Here is a 20,476-nt window from a genome sequence, read left to right as displayed (position 1 = left end):
TTTAACGGGCCAACAGGCAATGAGAGGAGGCTGGAGGCGGGAGGTGGAGAGCTCTGACTGTGCTGTAACGGGCCGGGCGAGTAGCGGGGTGTGTGACGTCTCCCGGAGCCTGCGTAACGTGAGCGGAAGCGGAAGCGGCTCTGTTCGCCGCCTCTTCCACCGGCCAGATGAGCTGCAGCGGCTCCGGCGCGGACCCCGAGGCGGCGCCAGCCCCTGCCGCCTCGGCCCCGGGCCCGGCGCCCCCGGTCTCGGGCCCCGCCGCGCTCCCCGCCAGCACCACCGCGGAGAACAAGGCCAGCCCCGCGGGGACTGCAGGGGGGCCTGGGGCTGGAGCCGCTGCTGGGGGCACGGGATCCGTGGCAGCACGGGCCGGGGAGCCTGCCGAGCGGCGCGGGGCGGGTGAGGGCCGGGACGGGTGAGGGTGCGGGAAGTGCCTTGGACTGGGCCCAGCTGCGGATGAGGGCAGAGGGTACAAGGCAGGCACCCCCGCGTCTCAGTTGCTGGTTCTCTTCCAGCTCCGGTGTCGGCCGGCGGCGCGGCGCCTCCGGAGGGGGCCATGTCTAACGGGGTTTACGTACTGCCGAGTGCGGCCAACGGAGACGTGAAACCTGTGGTGTCCAACACACCTCTGGTGGACTTCTTGATGCAGCTGGAGGATTACACCCCTACGGTGGGCTTCCCGCCTGAACAAGGCCATCTGGCCGGCTGTCATGCCAACGTTCAGCAACAGCTCCGTGCTTTCCAGTGTCCTCTTATATTTGCTCCCTTACTAGCTCTTCTGACTTATTCCCTCTGCCCACCCAAACTGAGCTTCCTGATAGGCAGGCCTGTCCTCCATTTCCCTCACCCTCCTCCCAGTTGTAGCTCAGGAGGGCACAGGGCTAACACTGACAGTTGTTTAATTGATTTCTCAGATCCCAGATGCAGTGACTGGTTACTACCTGAACCGTGCTGGCTTTGAGGCCTCAGACCCACGCATGTGAGTAAACCCAGGGCAGGTTAGAGTTTTGGGTGCTTGTGCAGTTGTTGTCCATCTCCTTCTCATACCAGTTTTTTCTCTCTAGAATTCGGCTTATCTCCCTAGCTGCCCAGAAATTCATCTCAGACATTGCCAACGATGCCCTACAGCACTGCAAAATGAAGGGCACAGCCTCCGGCAGCTCCCGCAGCAAGAGCAAGGTGTGAGGGGAGGCACATTGAATCAGCAATTACTCTCCACAGCAGTGAGGCTTAACCTATCCTGAAACCCCTTTGGGGAAACTTAAGTCCTAGGGGAGGTATAAGACCTACTTAGGGTCACCCACCTGGGATTGAAATCTGGAATTCCTGTGCTCAGCTGGTGCTCTTCCCTCTTCCCTCAGGACCGCAAGTACACTCTAACCATGGAGGACTTGACCCCTGCCCTCAGCGAGTATGGCATCAATGTGAAGAAACCGCACTACTTCACCTGAGCCACCCAACTTAAATGTACTTGTCTATCCCCATGTCCCCACACCAGCCTGTTTTCGTAATAAACTTTATTGTGACAGGCGGGGCTGATCCCTCCCATGCTGGGAGACACCGTGTGGCAAGTGACAAAGCTCTGAGCCTGGCCCCTTTTGGGGCCACAGTGGTAGGGATGGGGGCAGGGGATGGGCCCCATAGCTGGGGTAGTACCATGACAGAAAGCAGAGAAGGCACCCAGAGGCCTGCTGTTTTGGGGAGGTGCACTCCCCCAACCATGTCCTGACACCTCTGGAGTTTAGGCAAGGACCTTCTGATCCTATTTATCTTGCATCTTCTCCAGAATAGGTACAATCATGTCAAACTTTGGTCGCTTAGCAGGGTCTTCATTCATGCAGATCTTCATGAGCTTACACACATGGGGGGAAATACCTGGTGGGATAGTAGGCCGAAGGCCTTCCAGTGCCACCTGCAAATACAAGGAAAAACAAGGTGAGCCTCAGAATTTGAGTCTGTCATGTGGGGAGAAGCCTCTGGCCCTTGGGACAGGATTACTGTATATCTGAACAAATGTGGGAAAAGCCTAGGCCTACTACAATTATTGTCATTATCACCACCACCACCATTTTCCCAACCCAAGTGTGTGCAGTTTTGCTCTCACCTTCATTCCAATCTCCATGTTGGAGAGGTCAGCAAAGGGTACCTCCCGTGTCACCAGTTCCCACAGGAGCACTGCAAAACTCCACATGTCTGCTGAGCGTCTGTTTGTGTCTTCAGGCTTTTTCTGCAGAGCTAGAGGGACAGGTCTTGTCTGTTCCAGCTACCTGGCCTGGCCTGTCTGCCCCCTTCCACAACTACTGAGCTGGTCCTTCTCTGCCTCCCAACATGATGCCCTCACCCACCTTCAGGGGCCACCCAGGCAGGTGCATACATGCGTCCAGGGCATTGGAAAGAGAACTTGACATCGGCCATGCTGATTCGGGCAGTCATGTCCTCATCAATCTGAGGAAGAGAAGATAAATATGTGGAAGGAGGTGAGTCCTATTCTAGATAGACAAAGGGCTTTTGGGGACTGACCAGGAGTGAATTTGGGGCCTCACCATTACACTACGGCTATTGAGTGCATGTCGTGGAATGAGGGGCTCTAGTGTGTGTAGGAAGGCCATGCCCCTTGCCATGTCCAAAGCAAACTTCACAGCCTGGCTCTGGTCCACAACGAAATCTGAGAGAGGAGGCAAGAGTCAAATAGTTTAAGAGAAGCTCACACATCCCCTCTCCCATTCCCTCCCCAACAAGATTCAGCATCTCACTCACTGGTGCCTTCATGCAGTACATTGTAGAGAGATCCATATGGCATCCAGTGTGTGATGAGGGTGGGGTGAGGAGCAGGGGGAGACTGGCAGGCACCTAGCACTGGGAGCACATTTGGATGCGAGAAAATCCTATGAGAGGGAGAGAGTGTTCCTGGCTGAGACCCAGCATTAAATATCCCTCTCAGTGCTACTCAGGGTTCCTTGGAACCAACAGCTTCCAGTTTAGGCCTTGACCCACCTGAGCCGGGGACACTCCTCATTGAAGTCCCTGCTCTTCCTTGTACTCCAGTCTCGAACCTTCAGCACCTTCACAACAATGTCATTGCCCTGCCAGCGACCCTTCCATAACTAAAAGACAAGTAGGGTTAGCAGGCTTTAAGGCCACTACCTCCTTGCCCACTAATTAGAGGAAAAACTTAAAACACGTACAGAGCAGGTAATTTGTGGGGGTTTAGGGAGGGAGGGGCAAGAAGAGAAGGGGTCACCTCTCCAGAATGATTCTCGTTGAGCTTCGCCAGAAAGTTGAGCTGTTTGAAGTCAATTCCAGAGTGTTTGTTCAGGGTCCCATTTCCTGAGAGTGCGGGCAGGTCAGGTACCCAGCTTCGCCCTAACTATCCCTAGGAGCTCAGGATTATTCTCTCTTACAACCCCTCCCCCCACAACAGTGACTCACGGGGCCGAGTGCGGGTGGTCCCCTTCCAGAATGTATCCTTGTATGGAATACGGTTGAGATTCTGGCCCATCTTCTCTGCCCGCTCTGGGGAAGAAAGTCTTAGCTTGAGCTGTGGTATGGAGGAAGGAGACAGGCAGGGAGGGATAAGACAAGAGGATACAGGCTAGGAGGTGGGAGACAGACCTCGGAGAAGTTCTCTCAGGGGTGCCTTAGCTTTGTCCACAGGCATCTCTCCATACTTGTTACAGATGCTGACAAGGGCCCCATTAGCCACCAGGTCCTGGAATGAAAAGGTGGTTGTGATGAAGGACCCTGCTACCTTCCTGGTAGTCACAACCAACCATGAACACACAGATGTGGTACACAACTCTGTGTCACAGTAGTACTGACAGGATGGGTTGAGGGTTCCAGAATCTCTACTCAGGCAGACTTTGCTTCCCACCCATCCCAGGACTCAGGGCCTGAGTACTTACCTCTGCCACCTGGTCCTGACCCCAAAAACAGGCATAGTGCAGGGGCACATTCCCATGCTCATTCACTGCATTGATGTCAGCCTTGTACTGCAATAGCTGGCCCAGTGGCCAGACAAAAAGAAGAGGCAGAAGGCACAATCAATCCCAAATGAGATATCAGTGTCAGGGCACAGGAAAAGAGAAAAATACACATACTTTCTTCCGTATGTTACAGTGTCTATGACTGACCTCATGGCATGTATGTGATGTGGGCAACAGAGGGATTTGTACATACCTTCTGTACAATATCACGGTGTCCATGACTGGCTGCCAGGTGCAGGGGGGTGTCATCCCCACGGTTCATCACATTAATCCGTGCCCCCCGCATGATCAGCATCTCAACCACGGCAGAGCGGCCCTCTCGGCAGGCCCAGTGCAAGGGGGAGAAGCCATGATCATCCCTTTGAAGAAGCGTAAATGGTCACTGAATTAGAGGTGGGATGAGGCACAGGCTTTCATTTATGAAAAACTGATAGTCACTCTCCATACTCTCGGAGAAGGCTTACGTCTCTAGGACTTTGATTCTCATTCACGCCAGCAACTTCTAAAGCTGTCCACTTCAGACCTTCCCCTGAGCTTCAGACTCAACCAACCACCTAGATATCCCAACAACTCTATGAGAAGATTCACTACCTTCACCACCATCTCCACTTTTTCTTCCCTGGCATACCCTATCTCATTAAATGGTGGCACTCTTCACCTGGTTTCCCCTGCACCCCTTTTGCGATGTCTATTGGTCCTTTCTGTTTTCCACTGTATCTTGTACATCCCCTTACTATAGCACTTGTCACACTGGATTGTACAAATCTGTTAATGGACTGTCTTGTATCTTAACTTCTTGAGGGAATGGATTGACAGCAGGTGTTCTAGTGCATCCTCATGGGGGAGAGGGGAATCGAAAATACAGGCCACAACTCATGGGAGAAGGAGCAAACTTACTGCTTGGGTCTGGTATTGACACTAACATCTAAAAATGGAATGGAATTATAATGGTGTTTTGGTAGGGTTTATAATAAAAAGGAGAAGTGCTTTTGATTACTGATGAGGCAGATAACAAACTATCACACAAAACAGGATTCTCTACTTAGCAATTCCAGGCACAGAAAACAAGAAATAAGAATGGCTGCTTTAGAATGAAAACTACCTGACTTTTTTTCCCCCAAGGACATATTTATAACATAGAAGTGTACAAACAAAACAAAACAATTGGGTGGGAGCTGGGTCTGCCTGACAGCCTGGGGCCATAAAAGGAAATTCCCTCCAGTCCCAGACTGCAGATCCAAGGGGTGGAGCAGGAGGCAGTCCATGGTCTGGGCCAGCAGCCTCCAGATGCCTTAGTGCTGTGGTCACTTCCTGTGTGGGGGCTCTAGGCGAGGCCTGCAGCTGATCAGGGGTCTAGCCACCCAGACACCCCTACAGACCAAGGGGGTGGGGGCGTGGCCTTTAACTTAATCTTTATTTCCCTTTGCAGCTTGCCCTCATCTGCTCACACAGAAATAACCAAAAGCTTTCCCTGGATGTGGGTATCCCCCTGGAAGCAAGTGTACTCCCTACTTATCAGTCACTTGTGCCTCCCAGACCTTTAATTTGTGCCTTCACTTATCAGCCTCCAGCAGCCTGTGGCCCCAGAGCAGGCCAAAGCTTGACGACAAAAGTATGGGCACAAGAGTTCTGCCTACTGTCAGGCTGCCTGTCATCTCAGGTTCTGGGCTTTAATCTCAAGGAAGCCTGCAGGAAATTAACCCCCTCCTTATATCCAGCATATACCAGTTTGGGCCCTCATATTCTATCCTCTCAAACTAGCACCAAAACCTTCGATTTTCACTAATCCCACCCCTTCTTCGCCTTTTGGCAGTGAAGAGTCTTCCTAGATGCCAAGCCCGCTGGGCAACTTTGCCTAAGCTTCTATTTCCTCAACAACAGTAACAGTGCTCACTGTCTTTATCAGAGCACCCTTTGAAAATTATATGAAAAATGGAATAAATGACTTTGCAAGTTATTAAGAAGAAATAGTGTAGAGCCTAATGGGAACCAGTGAAGTCTGGACTAAAATGATAGGTGATCCTGACCTTTCAAGCCTAAAAACTAAACTCTCCTAACCCTAAAAACTTAAAATCCACCACCCTGAATCACCATCACTCCTGCTTTTCTTGGCTTACTATCTCAGCCAGCCTTAAAGAACTTGTCTACATTCACTTTCTTTTCTCATCTCTCATTTACTTTTCAATTTGCCACAAGTCTGCTGCCAGAGGACAGAGATTATGTCTGATTCTGGGACTCTAACACCCAGCACAGGGTGTTTAGTACAGTTCCCTAAATGAAAGAACCCAATATAGTCTGTTTTTTTCACTTGTTATTCTTCTGAAACAGCACTCACAGTGATCATCAAACATATCCTTTTTTTTTTTTTTTTTTTTAAAGATGACCGGTGAGGGGATCTTAACTCTTGACTTGGTATTATCATCACCACACTCTCCCAGTGAGCCACTGGCTGGCCCAAATATATCCTAATTTTAAATTCAGTGGTTAAAGTGCTCCTGTTCTTTGATCTCTCAGTAGCTGATAGTACTGTTGGCCACTCCCCCCTCCTGAAATCATTCTCTACTCTAAGCTTTACTCCTGTTTTCCTATTTTTCTTTCAACTTCTGATTGCTCCTTTTCAGCCTCACTGGCTTCTCATCCCCTCATTCCCCTCATCTCTTCGACACTCTCCTTCACATCCATGTCTTTGGGTATCATCTATATGGTAGTGTCTCCCAAATCTGTGTCTCCAAGTCAGATCTCTCTCCTGAACTCCAAATCTGCTTAAGCAACAACCTACTCAACATTTCCACATTGCTGTATTGTCACCTTAACTTTAACGTGTCCAGAATAGAACACCTCATCTTCCTTCAGTTTCTCCATCTCAGTAAAAGCAACCACCAAGCTAGAACTCTGGTCATCATCTTTGACCTTGCTTGTTTCCCACACCAAGTCCCACCAAATCTTCATCCCAAAGATTTCTGGCATCTGATCACTTCTCTATTTCACCGCCCCCTCCCCCATTCTCGTTCAAGACATTCTCACTTCTAGAATGGACTAAGTAATTGCCTCCTTCCCACTGCTCTTCACAAAGCATCCAAGATGATACTTAACAAATAGACAATCTCATCATATCACTACACAGCTTTAAAAGCTTCCTCTTAGAATAAGGACCTCATTATGGCCTAAATATGCTTGCATGATCTGGCTGACCCATGGAGATAGCTTCAGCCTTTTCTCCTGTCCTTCTCCATTTGTACTCAATGCTTCGGCTCCCAGATACCTGTCCTCCAGCCATATGCAACTACTGACAATTTCCTGGCACTGTGTCTTGCCGCCTAGCCTTTGCCCGCCCATGCAATACGCTGAGGCTGGAAAGCTCTCTGCAGCCTCTGCTTGTGAAACTCTTCAGCAGTCAAGATTGAGCTCAAACACTGCTTCCTCTATGAAGACCCCCACAGGCTGTGCTTAACACTCATCACACTGGAAAGCAAAGTCAGCCACCCCCGCCAGAGTGAGCACCCCACGTAGCGGAGAGTAGATCTCCAACCTTCGTCTCACCCACCAGCCGCTTCAGCTCACCCCTGGTTGAGGTCGTTCTCCGTGTTATCCAGCCACAGGCGCACAGCAACCGCGTTGCCCTCCCGGCACTGAGTGAAAATGTCGTCCATAGCGGCGTCCCGGCGCTGAGTCCCCTGGATTGGGGAAGCCTGGGGATTGTACGGGGATCACGGGAAGGGGAACGAGCCCCAAGCTTTGTGCCCTACAGGAGAGAAGTGTTTGTGTTGGGGGTGGGGGTCCTGGGCTCTGCGTTCTTGGCTAGTGGGGTCTGTGAAAGAGTTCGGGGCAACGGGATAATCCACTATTATGGACCCTGGGCGCGAAGGAAAGGTGGGTTCGGGCGGGGCAGGAGGTTATTACGAGGTAGTATCTCCCGAAGAGATGTCAGGGAGCAGGCAAGGACACCCCTACCTGCTAACAAACCTGCGGAAAGCAGGGAGGTTCAGGCTCCGTAAACCCTGGGGGAGGGGAGGGGGGTCCTTCCCGGGAGTGGCCCCCGTTCCCTACTCGGACCTCAGGCGAATGAGGGGCGACTGGTCGGCAGAACCCCAGTCGTGGGTAGGGGGCGCAGGTCCTCCCGCACTCACCGGGACTCGGGCCGGAGGGTCCTTCTCCGGGGAACTCCCGTCCGGCCGCGCCCGCCGCCCGGCCCCGCCCCTGGCCCTCTTCGGCCAGCGCGGGCCTCCTTCCCTCCCTTCCTCCCGCCCCCCCTTGCCCTTCTAGCTCACGAGTGTCTGAACTCGATGGTTTCCTGCGCCGCGCCGGCCGCTCTAGCCGCCCCTGGCTTTCAGCTTTGGGTTTCCGGCTCCGTTCTGGCGTTTCTGGGCCCTCTGATTTGCAAAGACGCGCTCGCACGTGGACGGGAGTGTGGACTCTGCGATCCTGCCCTCCTGACCCGTATGTTCGAGGAGCCTGAATGGGCCGAAGCGGCCCCAGTAGCCGCGGGCCTCGGGCTGGTAACCCCACGGCCTCGACTCGCGGCAACCTCTCAAGTCAAGGTGAGTAGCCCCGCAGTAGCAAAGGAAGCTATTTCTGGCGGCAAAGCGGACCCTGTTGGATCTCTGCGCTGGGGCACGCTGTGTGTGTGTATTGGGGGTTGCGGGTAGCGAGTCCTGATCTGAAGATCCGGGAACTTCCAAAAGAAAATGACGTTGGAGCTGATAGTTGGTGAGAAATTGGTGAAGCAAAAGAGGGTTCCTTGGACAGGAAACGCACGTGCAAAGGTTTTGGGGCAAGAGAGCATGTTCTGTTAGAGTCACACACAAAAAAGTGATCCGGGAGGTTGGAGCAGAGAATAAATTTGAGGGGATGCTGTTGAAGTTGAAGAGGTAGATAAGAAGTTTTGCATATATTAAGGATAGAGAGAAGCCAATGAAGTGTTCTTAGCAGCGGAGTGCTTTCTTCAGATGTGTATTTTATAAGGTCGTTGGTTGTAGTGTGAAGAATGGATTAGAGAGAATAAGGGTGGGTTGTCAGTATCACCGTTCAAGGGAGGGTGGGGGGAACTGAGCACCTCCAATCCAAGGTAAGTGGACTTCAACGTAGAATCAGCTTCCTGGACAAGAGACCTTCTTTTTTGAGTCTCTGCAGATGTGAGAGCTGCTGTGCTGCCTCAGGATTTTCCTGTTCTTCCGTCGGCCTCCAGCATTTAATCTGCCAGCTTAAACTGTTTCCCCCCTTTTTAATCACTCAGCCCATTGCCATAATCCAGGCCACTGTCCTTTTTGTCTGCAGCTTCTCCTCTTCAGCTTGTTATCTACACTGCAGTTAGAGACATATTGAATACACATATGAGATCCTGTCCCTCCTGCGTTTAGAAACCTCCCTACCTCTTATAGAAAGGCATCAGGTGAAAGCAAAAGCCTGAGATGGAGGGTTGGAACTCCTGGCCTCTGGCCTTGGCCCAGTTGCTTGTAGTCTTAGCACATACCTCCAGGGAGTCTCCATTACTTCATTTACATATCAAAGAAAGTGAGGTGGTGGTTTCTCTGTCCTCCAGCCTCCTAAAGGTTGGGATGGCGACATGAAAGTTCTTCTGGGTCTGGAGGGCTTAACAACTAGCTACTGTGAAGAATCCAGATTCAGCCTTTGTCAGCGTCTGAATCAGGTCTCCATATCACCCTTCTTATTCTCCAGGCTTCATCCATTCTCTTCGTCCCTGCTCTCATCCCTTGTTTTCCCCCAGGGCTCCAAGCACCGCCAGCTCTTGGCCACATTACGGGCCCTGGAGGCAGCATCTCTTTCCCAGCAACCCCCCATCCTACCTGGCAGTGACTCTGAGGAGGAGGAGGTGGAAAGGAAGAAGAAACACCCCAAAAAGACCTTGTTTGCCAATGCCTCTACTGAAGTAGGGGAGAAAAGGAAGAAGAAATGTCAAAAACAAGGCCCACCTCGCAGTGACTCTGAGAAAGAGGAAGTGGAAAGGAAGAAGAAATGCCACAGACAGGCTCTCGACAGTGACTCTGCTGAACAGAAAAGAAAGAGGAAATGTCAGAAACATGCCCCTTCAAACCCAGCCCAGCACCTGGACAGTGTTGAGCCAACAGGTACCACTGACATGTGTATGTGTGTTTAGGGATGGGAGGTAGTCAGCTGATTCTACATACAGCAGAGGTTACCCACCACTGTAAGGATCGGGACTAGGCAATAAGAAGTACAATTGACCCTTGAACAATGTGGGGTTAGGGGTGCCGACCCATCATGTGGTCGAAAATCTGTGTATAACATTTGACTCCCCCAAAACTTAACTAGTAATAGCCTACAGTTGACTGGTAGTCTTACTGATAACATAAACAGCTGATTAATACATATTTTGTATGTTATACTTTTTTTTTTTTTTTTTTTTCCTGGTGGCTGGCTGGCACTGGGATTCGAACCTTTGACTTTGGCGATATCAGCACCATGCTCTACTGAGTGAGCTAACGAGCCAGCCCTGTTATGTATGTATTATATACTGTATTCTTACAATAAAGTAAACCAAAAAGAAAATATTATTAAAATTGTAAGGAAGAGAAAATATATTTACAGTACTGTACATATATTTATTGAAAAAAAATCTTCATGTAAGTGGACTCGAGCAGTTCAAACCCGTGTTGCTGAAAGGTCAACTGTACTTTTATCCAGGCCACAGTCTCTGTCTCAAGGACAAGAGTATGGCCAGCAGGACTTGCCAAGCCTCTAAATTTGGGGCATCATGCCCCAAATATGCCTTCCCATCTCCCTCCCTGCAGGTCCCAAAACCCAGAAGAGTAGTGCTACAGATGACCCACGCATGCCAAGCCTTGGGTCCACTTCCCCTAAACCTCCTCATACCTTGAACCGCAAGCAGTGGCGGAACCGGCAGAAGAACAAGCGGAGACATAAGAACAAGTTTCGGCCAGCTCAGATGCCAGACCAGGCTCCAGCTGAGGTCCCCACAGAGGAGACAGAGATGCCTCCTACCCCTAAGCCAGACAGCCATGAAGCCCGGGCGGGGGCTCTGCGAGCCCGCATGGCACAGCGGCTGGATGGGGCCCGATTTCGCTACCTCAATGAACAGCTATACTCAGGGCCCAGCAGTACCGCACAGCGCCTCTTCCAAGAAGACCCTGAGGCTTTTCTCCTCTACCACCGCGGCTTCCAGAACCAAATTAAGAAATGGCCACTGCAGCCAGTGGATCGCATCGCCAGGGATCTTCGCCAGCGGTGAATGGGGGTTGGGCACCGTGAGAAGCTTTGTAGGTGAGTTGTGGGCTCAGACCAGACCAGTGTGTAACCCCTCCCTTGCACTCCCAGGCCTGCATCCTTGGTGGTGGCTGACTTTGGCTGTGGTGATTGTCGCCTGGCTTCAAGCATCCGGAACCCTGTACACTGCTTTGACTTGGCCTCTCTGGACCCCAGAGTCACTGTGTGTGACATGGCCCAGGTAAACTTCTCTATGTATCTGACTTGTGCTCTAGGCCCAACTTCCATGTGCTAATCTCTTTGATTCTTCTTTCTGATCCTTTCCTCCCGCTCTGCCCCATCCTAGTGTCCAACCCTAGCATGCAGTGATGGCTTTCTTCTTCTCACACTGCGTGCTTCGTACAACACTCTTACCCTCCACAGGTACCTCTGGAGGATGAGTCTGTGGATGTGGCTGTGTTTTGCCTTTCACTGATGGGAACCAACATCAGGGACTTCCTGGAGGAGGCAAATCGAGTGCTGAAGCCAGGGTAGGAGGCCCTAGGACATAGATGCGTGCATATGTGTGCATGCTTGTGTCTGCATTGACACCAAACTTTCTATCCTTCTCAGGGGTCTCCTGAAAGTGGCTGAGGTCAGCAGCCGCTTTGAGGATGTTCGGACCTTTCTGCAGGCTGTGACCAAACTGGGCTTCAAGGTCATCTTCAAGGTGAACGCCCCAAGAAGTCTGTCTCTATTTTTGTCCCATGTGCAGCCCTTTTCAGGGTAATGATGTTTAGGAAGGAGGCCATAGTTCGGGAACAGACATTTTGCTCCCTGAAGGCACAACTCAAGGGGAGCCCTGGGAAGCTTTCTAGCAGGGACAGGACATGGAGGGAGATGTTTGAGGAGTTGGTGTGAGGATTTGGAGCTCACTAAGTCTTTTCTGCCTCTAGGACCTGACCAACAGCTACTTCTTCTTGTTTGATTTTCAAAAGACTGGGCCCCCTCGGGTAGGGCCCAAAGCTCAACTCTCAGGCCTGAAGCTTCAGCCATGTCTCTACAAGCGCAGGTGACCTCTGGAACTCCCTTGAAAAGGGAGGCGGGGCTCGAACTCCAGGCTCAGAACTCTGAAGACTGTATCCAGCCAGGCTGTGAGCCAGGAACTGGTATCACCATTTCTCCATCCCAAGAACAAAGTGTGATAAAACCTCTGGCTCAGCCTGTGGCTTCATGGTTACAAGAAGCATAAAGTCACAGGAGGTACGCTAAAGAATAAGGAATTTATTGTGAGAACATGGGGGTGTCTGGGAATCATGGATCACTTTAGGTGTCACGAAAACTAGACGGTTTGGAATTCAAGGCATTTCTGGGTTTGGCTGCTCTTTCCATCTCTCAGAAGCCACATGGGCTTTCTGTCTTGGCATCTCCACTCCGCTCTCTTCTTATCTGTCTGCAGACGAGCATCCTCTGCTTACCCATAGCTTCTGCTCCTTCAACTTCCTTCTGCCGAGGCCTTCAGTGCTACAGACAGGCAGCTGTTGCTTTCTGGCTCTGGGGCAACTGGTAGTCCACCAATATCCTGGCTCAACACATCAATCTAAGCTACCAGGTCAAAACTGTTTAGATGTCTCAGTACTGAGCATTTCTAGTGGTTTATCTTTTCTCCCTCTGCCCTCATCTCCATCTTTGGAACCATATGCACCATACCATTCCCCACACCTGTTATCCTGTGGGTCCCTGATGTGTGCACAGCTGAGAGTATGGATTTTAGAATCAGTTAGACCTGGATTTAAATCCTGGCCTACCACTTAGAGCTGGGAGTCATTTAATTTCTGAATATCACATTCCTGTCTTAAAGCATTGTCATGTGGGTTAACTAAGGAAATCTATAGCCAGGACTGGGAACATAGGTGCTCAATAAACTAGCTATGGGTATTGTGTGTTGTAAGCCTTATTGTTCTTTGAAGACTTTCCCTAGGCTGGTTGGAGGTTGAATGGTGAAATGGATTTGTTGACTAAGGAAGACCCTGGGAAAGCTCAGGATAGGCCTTTCAACAGGCTCATTTCATAGGATATTTACAGACTTAATGGATTCTGTGCTGTCCTTGGAGAGGGTACTGAGGGAGCTTGGTCTCTGTTCATAAACAACAATTGGTTGATGCCATGTTGGGGAGGGGGATTAGGCTGTTCATTGGCAGAAGGGTCTGTCCATTGTTTCTGCCTTGCAGTGGGCCCAGATCAGCACATCCTGGGAAAGCTATAGTGAAGGAAGGCTACTGCTGTGGGAAGATGAGATGTGATGATAAATGCTAGTCCTCCCCCAGAAGATATCTGATATGGGTCCGTATGTAAAGGTAACAGCCTCTTCTGCCTATTTCCAAGAACAAGACCTGAGAGTGCCTACTGGGAGGACATGAGTCCTAGGGCTTTGAGCCAGTTGGGTGCTTCCAGTAAAGAGACAGGTTTTGAAAGAGGCTGTAGGCCAGAGAGCGTGTTTGGAGGCTGGGCTGTGAACCATTCAGCAGACACTGCACAGTGCCTTTGCATGTGCTATTCTCTCTGCTGCTTAGTTGTCTGACTGGCAACATTTACTCATCTTTCCAAACAGCCTAGTTTCCTACTCACATGCTCCCAAAGCAGAATTCATTCTTCATCTATGCTATCAAAGTACTGCGTGAAGAGTGCTACTGCAGCATTTAAATACTGCATTGTGACAACTTTGTGCATTTGGCTGCAGTCTTTCCAAGCCATATTTACCTTTGTAGTCCCAGAGCTTGTCACTTGAGAGCAAGCCAGTGAATGCACTTGTTCACCTAGGGAGAGATGACAGGGTCCAATTGAGTGGGATTGATGACAGCAGGGGTATTCCAGAAACCCAGGTTGAGAGCACAAGATGAGGGCACTGGATGAGTCATGATGGAAGAAGTAGGTAGATGGGAGAACTTCATTAGATAGGACTGGTGGGATGTTGAGGGTAGATGAGAAAGAATCTGAAGTAAGTCCCAGGTTTCTGGCTTGAGCAGCTGGGTGGGCTAGTGGTGTCATTCAAAATGTTGGATTTTAGGTGCTCATTAGATGTTCATTTAGAAGTGGGACATACGTGAGATATGTGCTAGTTTTGGATATCAGCAGCTTAGAGGCCTGAAGCATCCTAAAGTTGTAGGAATAGATGAGCTATCCAGGAAAGATAATGAGAAGAGAAAATGGCTCAGAATAGAACTCTGAGGAGCATTTAATGGATGGGTAAAGGAAAATGGAACAGTAAAGGTGACAGAAGATGAGAAGGTTGGGTCAGAGATAAAAGGAGTAAAACCAAGAGAGTGGATCTTTTATTTGGGAGAAATGGGCAGGTTGTTGGCTGTCAAATGCCGTTGAGAGGCCTATTAAGATGAGAGACAAGTTAGATTGCAGTGTGGTAAGGACTGCTGAGTATTGAAGGCCTGTTTGAATTTATGGTGGTAGTATTCATGAATTTATAGTTATGCTGGTCAACCCAGTGGTGTGGTTATCCCTGTCTACTCAGGCATCTTGATGTAACTGCAGAAGAGGTGAATGCTAAGGGACCATCCAGAGTTCATTTCACACAATTGAAATGAAAGGACAGTGAGCAACGGAGTTTTAGGTCATTAGCAAGTAAGCAGTGTCTATACTGGACCATGGAATTTTGTAGAACACATAGGAGAGTGAAGACAAGAGTAGGTTATTGTCCTGGAAGTAATTAAACAAGTGACGGGAGGATGGGAGGCTGTGGTTAGAAATTGGAATGCTTTGGAAGCAGAGCGGCTCCAGGTAATGGCAAAGTCTAATCTAGCCACAGGGGTAAGTGGTTTGCCTGGAGATTGGTTAATGGACTGAGGGATCAGGAATTGTGGGGAGTGGCTATCTGCATGGACTTTGAAGTATTCTAGGATGATGGTAGAAGCTGGCAGTGGAACAGGTGCCAATCTCTTGAGGGAGGGGGAGGCAGGGTGGTGGGAATTTCAAAAGAGCAGAAGGTTTATACTGCCTACTAGACAGACTTCCATGTTGGTGGTGATGTGAGGCTGGTGAGTGGAGTGGAGCTGGCTGCCAGGCAGCCAACATAAAATGCCCTGACAGTTCCTTTTCAGCCTGTCAGGATTCACAGGCTTAGGCAGTCAGGATGGCCGAGCGGTCTAAGGCGCTGCGTTCAGGATTCACAGGCCTACTGGGGAGACCTGACTGTCATGGCATCTCCATGAAGCAGGAGATTCCTGGGATAACCAAAGGGGGTGTGATGGTTGCGGGGGACAAGCCACAAAGTTCAGGGAATGTGTTGGGGTAGCAGAGTATCTCACTGTAGGACACACGTCATCTTTTTATAGCTCCATATTCATGTTCTTTCCCAAATGTTATTTATGTTCCTAGATCTTGATTAATTCTCTCTGTTTTCTTATTGAACTCCGCAGGACAGCTGGGGTCTGCCTTCCTCCCTCTTCTGCTTTACTCTCTTGTAATTTGGATTCGCCACTTGCCTATTCTGGCTCTGGCCACCTGAGTAAACATCTCTGGATCTGACTCAGGCCCCAGGCCTAGAGATAAAAGGAGGCACTCTCTACTTCAGCGCAGTCCCCACTAGTGGTCCCCATCAGTCACCCCAATTCTGAAAGGCGGACTCTCCTGAGCCTGATCTCCTCCGTCATCAGCTTCAGGACAAGCTCTTGTACAAGTCCATGCCTGGGCTTCAGTGTCTAATGTTGAGAGCCTTGGCTGAAGAGAGAACAATGTATATTTCCTTAAGAAATAACAGCATGCTCTCTGTTTAAGAACCAATGAGACCAGTGTGGCTAGAACAGATTGAAGGAGGGGCAAGAGTAGTAGGAGGTAAATGAGAGTTGGAGGGGGTTACTCCGATTGTGAAAGGCAGTTGCTCTCAGACTTTAGAATGCATTAAGATCACCTGGAAGCATGTTATAGTGCAGATTCCTAAGCTCTCTCCTAGAGTTTCTGATTTTGTAGATCATGATAGGGCCCCAGCAGTTATTTTCTGGTTGCTTTGATTTTCTTGGTGAAGCAGGAAGTAGATTTATTGGTTAAGAGTGAGAACGGAGGAAAGGATGTTGGGGTTTTGAGGAGAGGAGAATGTGAATATCTTTTGGAGAGAATGAAAGGAGAATGAAATGAAAGAGGGAATGAGTGAACTAGGGAAATACTAGGGGTCTTCAAAAAGTTCATGGAAACATTTGTATTATTTTTTAATTTTATTTTTCCGCAAACTTTGGAGTACCCTTGTACAGATTGATTGCTGATAGCATTAATAGCACACTGGAGATACAAGGTAATAAAGTAAAGAGGATGGGTTGGGAGGAGACTGGTGCAAGGTTGCTTTGTAGAGAACTTGTTACTCTGAGACAATGTACAGCTGGGCTGTCAAGCCCTAACCCTCCTTTGTGGGGGCAGGTTCAGCCCTCTTACCTCAAGGCTAGTTGGAGATTCCACTGGAACCATTCGGGAAGCTTGAGGTATTTATTCCTACAACTGAAGAATGATGAGCCTAGAGTCTGACTCCTGCCCTGGAAATGTAGAGGACAAGCAAGGCTTGCTAACTGTTTCAATGCTGGAGCCAGGGGACTGCTGCTGCTTTTGCATTGGCCTGCATTCCCAGAATTTGCCCTGGCAAGTGATGCATGAATGTGTCCTCTATGCATCTTGCTGGAAAGAGGGAAGTGTGGGGTTGTCTTGGGTCCTGTCTAGTAGGACCATTGAAGAGTCAAGGAGACCTCAGCACAAAGAAGCTAGGAGTCTGCCATGTGGGCTGAGAAGGTAGTTGCTGGGGACTACCTAGAACAGAGTTGCATCCGCCAGAGTCAAGGGAACTGCAGAGAAGGAACAGCAGGGATGCCCCCTTCAACTATCTTCCAGGCCCATAGGGCATAGAACCACTCAGTAAAGTCAGACTGTTTAATCACCTTGTTTCTCCTCATCAGTGATTGAGCCCAGAGCAGTCAGCAGTAGTAGGTGGAGAGGATGTGAGAAGAACGACGAGTATACAGGTCACTCCTTTCCCCGGTGCAGGCTTCTTGACCTAGGTGGGACAGAGTTGGGAAGGGAAAAGATTTAAAACTGAAACAGGTGCAGATTATTTATTGAGACACAGGATTAAGCATTATAATTATGTAGTTGAGATTGTGTTGGTGCCCTTAAACCAATCCTAGGACTATCTATTAACTAAGAATGTCTCAGGCTTGCTGCAGCTTTTCTTCACAGCAGGGGAAGAGTACTCCTCCATCAGTAAAGTTTGGAGGGGAGGTGAGAGACAAGAATGAAGTCGGGTGTGAATATCAGTCTATGCCTTGTGCTTGTTCAACATCTCTTAGAGGTCTCCAAGTAGGCAGCTGTTGCAGTATTGGTGTGCTCCTGCTTTTCTTCTCTAATATAGCCCTAAGGGAACATAGTTCCAAAAGAAACGACATGATCTTGGCAGAGACACAGCTCAGCTCCAAGCACCCAACTGTTTACGTAATTGCACAAAGCCTTCCACAGCTTTTACAGGGACTAGTAATTAGAGCTGTTCATTCCCAGGTAGTTCTCCTTCCCAGGTGACTTTTCTGACCAGCCACCTGGTTCTAGGATATTCGCTGCAGTTAAACTGTCTTACTGGTCTAATTATTTCTACTCCTGTCCCCAAAGCAATCCATTTTCCACACAGCAAAGCAATCTTTTTAAAATGTAAATCAGATTATGTTACTTCTCTGCTTAAAACCTTTCAGTGGATTCTCATTTCCTGAAAACAAAAGACAAACTCCTTCCCTGGCCAGTTTGTGATCTTCCCCAGGCTTCCATCTCCAGCTGCATCTTAGCCCATTCATTCCTTCCTCTCACAAAACTCCAGTCACACAAGCTTTCTTTTCATCTCTCAAGCATTCATGCTGCTCCATCTTCCTAGAATACTCTTTCCCTGATGAGTTCATTTTCATCTTTCAAATATTCACACCAACATCACCTTTTCTTCTGCTGAAGAAACTGGCTAGATGCTCACCAAGATGTCCTCTTTCGGGGCATGTGATAATCTACATTTTCCAGCTCCATGCATCTAAGTGGGGTTGTGTGAGTAGTTTTCACCAATGGAAAGTGAGTAGAAGAGATGTTTCAATACCAGGCCAAGGCCATTAAAGTGTGGATAAGTCTTTTCCATATTCTCCCATTCCTTCCTCTGTCTACCAAGGTCACCTTGAAGCACATGTTTTGAAAGTGATGAAATCATAGTATAGAAATCTGGATACCTGAGTCACTACTTGCAGAAGAGGTGCTTGACCAAGAACATCCGTATTGGGCTTTGAACAAGAAATAAACCTCTATTGCATTAAGCTAGTGAGGTTTGGGAGTGTTACAGCAGTTATTTCATATCCTGTATTTATCTTCAATGGGCATCCTGTCTGTCTTACTCTTGACCACAAAACACTCTTTGTTTCCTTCAGTGCTTCAAACATTTAATTACCTTTCCAGATGCCAGTCAACACTTCATACTTGTCACATGAATTTAAAATTGGGGGGAAAAATGCTCACATCAAGAAGTTGAGATATTTATTTTGATTGTGACAAAAAAAGAAATCCCACAAAAGAATGCATTAAACAGATTCGATTTTTTTTTCTCATGTGACAAGGAGCCTGAAGGTAGGTGATTTAGCATTGGTTCGGGAGCTCGAGGATGTGAGGGGTGAAGTCTCTGACTCTCGGTCTCTTGATTCTCATGGACACAAGATGATGTTTTCTTGATTAAGCCGGAACACCCTACTTTTATACTTCTTGGGAGTCTTGCTGATTGCCACAGCCCCTATCTTTTTGGCTTTACTTCTAGGGTCCTACATTTTTAATACTCTGGTGTAAATATGTTCCATTATCCTTATAACATGACTGAGACCAATCTGAAATAATAACATTTAAAATATATTTTTCTTCCCCACCCCTTCCCACATCTCAGCAACCTGTCAGCGACCCATTCAATTCAAAGCTGCTCTCCCTCCAGCTCAGTGGGGTGGGGGAACAATCTGTTTCTTTCACCCGTTCTTTACATCCTGTGTCTCTTCTAGGATTGGAATGGGAGAAGGCATATTAAAGGAAAAAAAACTAAACTTATGTGATTAATGTGGCATCAGTGTGTTCTACGAAGACAATCGTTTAAATGTTAACTGTTGTGTGGGGATTGGGGTTCTCTGGAGCTCTCTATGGAAAATTTTGCACTAATTGACTTGGTTGTCTCCTTGTGATACACAGGCCACACTGCCCCCAGAGCTCCTCAGCTCCTGACCTTGAGATCTACAGTATCTCAGACTGTATCTACAGTCTCCTAGTGCCAACATGCCTCACCCTAGCAGGCAGCCCTCCTGGAAGGGGTCCCAACAAACCCTCAAGACTGTTTACCTTTCAAGGAACCCTTGGGAAACTCATTCATATTTGTCCTGCCAGACAGTGCAAGTACAGCCAACACTAGTACATGACTCTTCTCTCCTTGTCCTGCCACAGCCAGCCCGACTCTGACTTCTCCATGTGAGAAGTAAGCTCCCAGTCCTCATGAGTGATTCAGGTTATATTCTCCCAAGAATCCTCCACCCCCGTGGCCATAAGGAAAGGTGTGTATAAGTTTCTGAGCTTAGCAAGCCTCTAGCTAGAGAATGTAACGCTGAATGAATGTAACGTCCGTCCTTCTAATGGGAGCACAAAATGTCTACAAGTGGTTCTGTTGGAGCCTTCTTCACCTCGTTTAGGATGTAGGGAAAAGCACTGCTCCTTTGCTTTGCAAGAAGTTCTCTCTATTCCTAAAGATATCGGTCAATGAATCTTTCATTTCTAATCACCTATACAATAGAAAGAATGATAGTCTCTGGATCAGCTTTACTGTCTGAGAGTAAATCCTATGTGGATATATCTAGCACCATTATTTAGAATGTGTCGGTACTTGTCTCTTGTCTTTAGTTTTGGTGTGTTATCCAAAGATGGTTAAGATCCTCTTTCTCATGCAGGTAGGCTTGTAAAGTGTGAATTGTTCTTTTGTTTGTGTGCTTTCTTTTCCTTTTTCCTTTTTTTTTTTTTTTGGCAGCTGGCCAGAACAGAGATCCAAACCCCTTGGTGTTAAACACCATGCTCTAACCAACTGAACTAACCAGCCAGCCCTTGTGTGCTTTATTTATATAGAGAGTATTGTCTACAAATCTTGTCTTATTTCTTACTTTTTTTTATTACTCAACTGTGTTTTTAATATGTATCCATGTATAAATCAGGACCCAGTCAGGAAAATAGAAACCACACTATTTCAAGAAGAGGCATTTAATATAGAGAATTGATTACAAGTA

General features: G+C 48.6%; 3 protein-coding genes across 6 annotated transcripts; 2 read left to right on the top strand and 1 right to left on the bottom strand.

Annotated features, from left to right (window-relative positions):
- Positions 1–167: 167 nt before the first annotated feature.
- Positions 168–1,528, top strand: TAF10 (TATA-box binding protein associated factor 10). Its single transcript, XM_063095661.1, has 5 exons — positions 168–399; positions 516–670; positions 915–979; positions 1,065–1,179; positions 1,362–1,528. Exons 1-5 carry the CDS (start codon positions 168–170, stop codon positions 1,449–1,451), a joined length of 657 nt encoding a protein of 218 aa, XP_062951731.1. The 3' UTR covers positions 1,452–1,528.
- On the bottom strand, positions 1,501–8,394 carry ILK (integrin linked kinase). 4 transcript variants are annotated; one of them, XM_063095659.1, is made up of 13 exons: positions 8,252–8,394; positions 7,545–7,725; positions 4,177–4,342; positions 3,903–3,998; positions 3,613–3,709; positions 3,430–3,513; positions 3,242–3,327; positions 2,995–3,104; positions 2,758–2,885; positions 2,544–2,665; positions 2,346–2,445; positions 2,105–2,235; positions 1,501–1,912 (listed from the first exon to the last, which is right to left on the bottom strand). In XM_063095659.1, the coding sequence occupies exons 2-13, from the start codon at positions 7,631–7,633 to the stop codon at positions 1,763–1,765; spliced, it is 1,359 nt and encodes a 452-aa protein (XP_062951729.1). In that variant the 5' UTR covers positions 7,634–7,725; positions 8,252–8,394; the 3' UTR covers positions 1,501–1,762. The 4 variants fall into 4 exon arrangements, with proteins under 4 accessions (XP_062951729.1, XP_062951726.1, XP_062951730.1 ...); XM_063095656.1 differs by lacking the exon at positions 8,252–8,394 and adding an exon at positions 8,111–8,192; XM_063095660.1 differs by lacking the exon at positions 8,252–8,394 and adding an exon at positions 8,111–8,184 and having other exon boundaries at positions 7,545–7,657.
- On the top strand, positions 8,327–19,262 carry RRP8 (ribosomal RNA processing 8). The gene is made up of 7 exons (XM_063095655.1): positions 8,327–8,521; positions 9,709–10,069; positions 10,754–11,207; positions 11,298–11,427; positions 11,610–11,716; positions 11,799–11,895; positions 12,122–19,262. The coding sequence occupies exons 1-7, from the start codon at positions 8,423–8,425 to the stop codon at positions 12,239–12,241; spliced, it is 1,368 nt and encodes a 455-aa protein (XP_062951725.1). The 5' UTR covers positions 8,327–8,422; the 3' UTR covers positions 12,242–19,262.
- Positions 19,263–20,476: the final 1,214 nt, after the last annotated feature.

This window comes from Cynocephalus volans, chromosome 4 (genome assembly GCF_027409185.1).
Source record: "Cynocephalus volans isolate mCynVol1 chromosome 4, mCynVol1.pri, whole genome shotgun sequence".
Lineage (NCBI taxonomy): Eukaryota > Metazoa > Chordata > Mammalia > Dermoptera > Cynocephalidae > Cynocephalus > Cynocephalus volans.
This window is presented reverse-complemented; position numbering and strand designations above follow the sequence as displayed.

Coding starts and splice junctions, on each gene's coding strand:
- TAF10 (XM_063095661.1), top strand. CDS start 168: ATGAGCTGCAGCGGCTCCGGCGCGGACCCCGAGGCGGCGCCAGCCCCT. Junction 400..515: donor TGCCGAGCGGCGCGGGGCGG/GTGAGGGCCGGG, acceptor GTTCTCTTCCAG/CTCCGGTGTCGGCCGGCGGC. Junction 671..914: donor TGGAGGATTACACCCCTACG/GTGGGCTTCCCG, acceptor TTGATTTCTCAG/ATCCCAGATGCAGTGACTGG.
- ILK (XM_063095659.1), bottom strand. CDS start 7,633: ATGGACGACATTTTCACTCAGTGCCGGGAGGGCAACGCGGTTGCTGTG. Junction 3,328..3,429: donor GACCACCCGCACTCGGCCCC/GTGAGTCACTGT, acceptor CCGCACTCTCAG/GAAATGGGACCCTGAACAAA. Junction 2,886..2,994: donor GAGGAGTGTCCCCGGCTCAG/GTGGGTCAAGGC, acceptor TCCCTCTCATAG/GATTTTCTCGCATCCAAATG.
- RRP8 (XM_063095655.1), top strand. CDS start 8,423: ATGTTCGAGGAGCCTGAATGGGCCGAAGCGGCCCCAGTAGCCGCGGGC. Junction 10,070..10,753: donor GGACAGTGTTGAGCCAACAG/GTACCACTGACA, acceptor CCCTCCCTGCAG/GTCCCAAAACCCAGAAGAGT. Junction 11,896..12,121: donor GCTTCAAGGTCATCTTCAAG/GTGAACGCCCCA, acceptor TTCTGCCTCTAG/GACCTGACCAACAGCTACTT.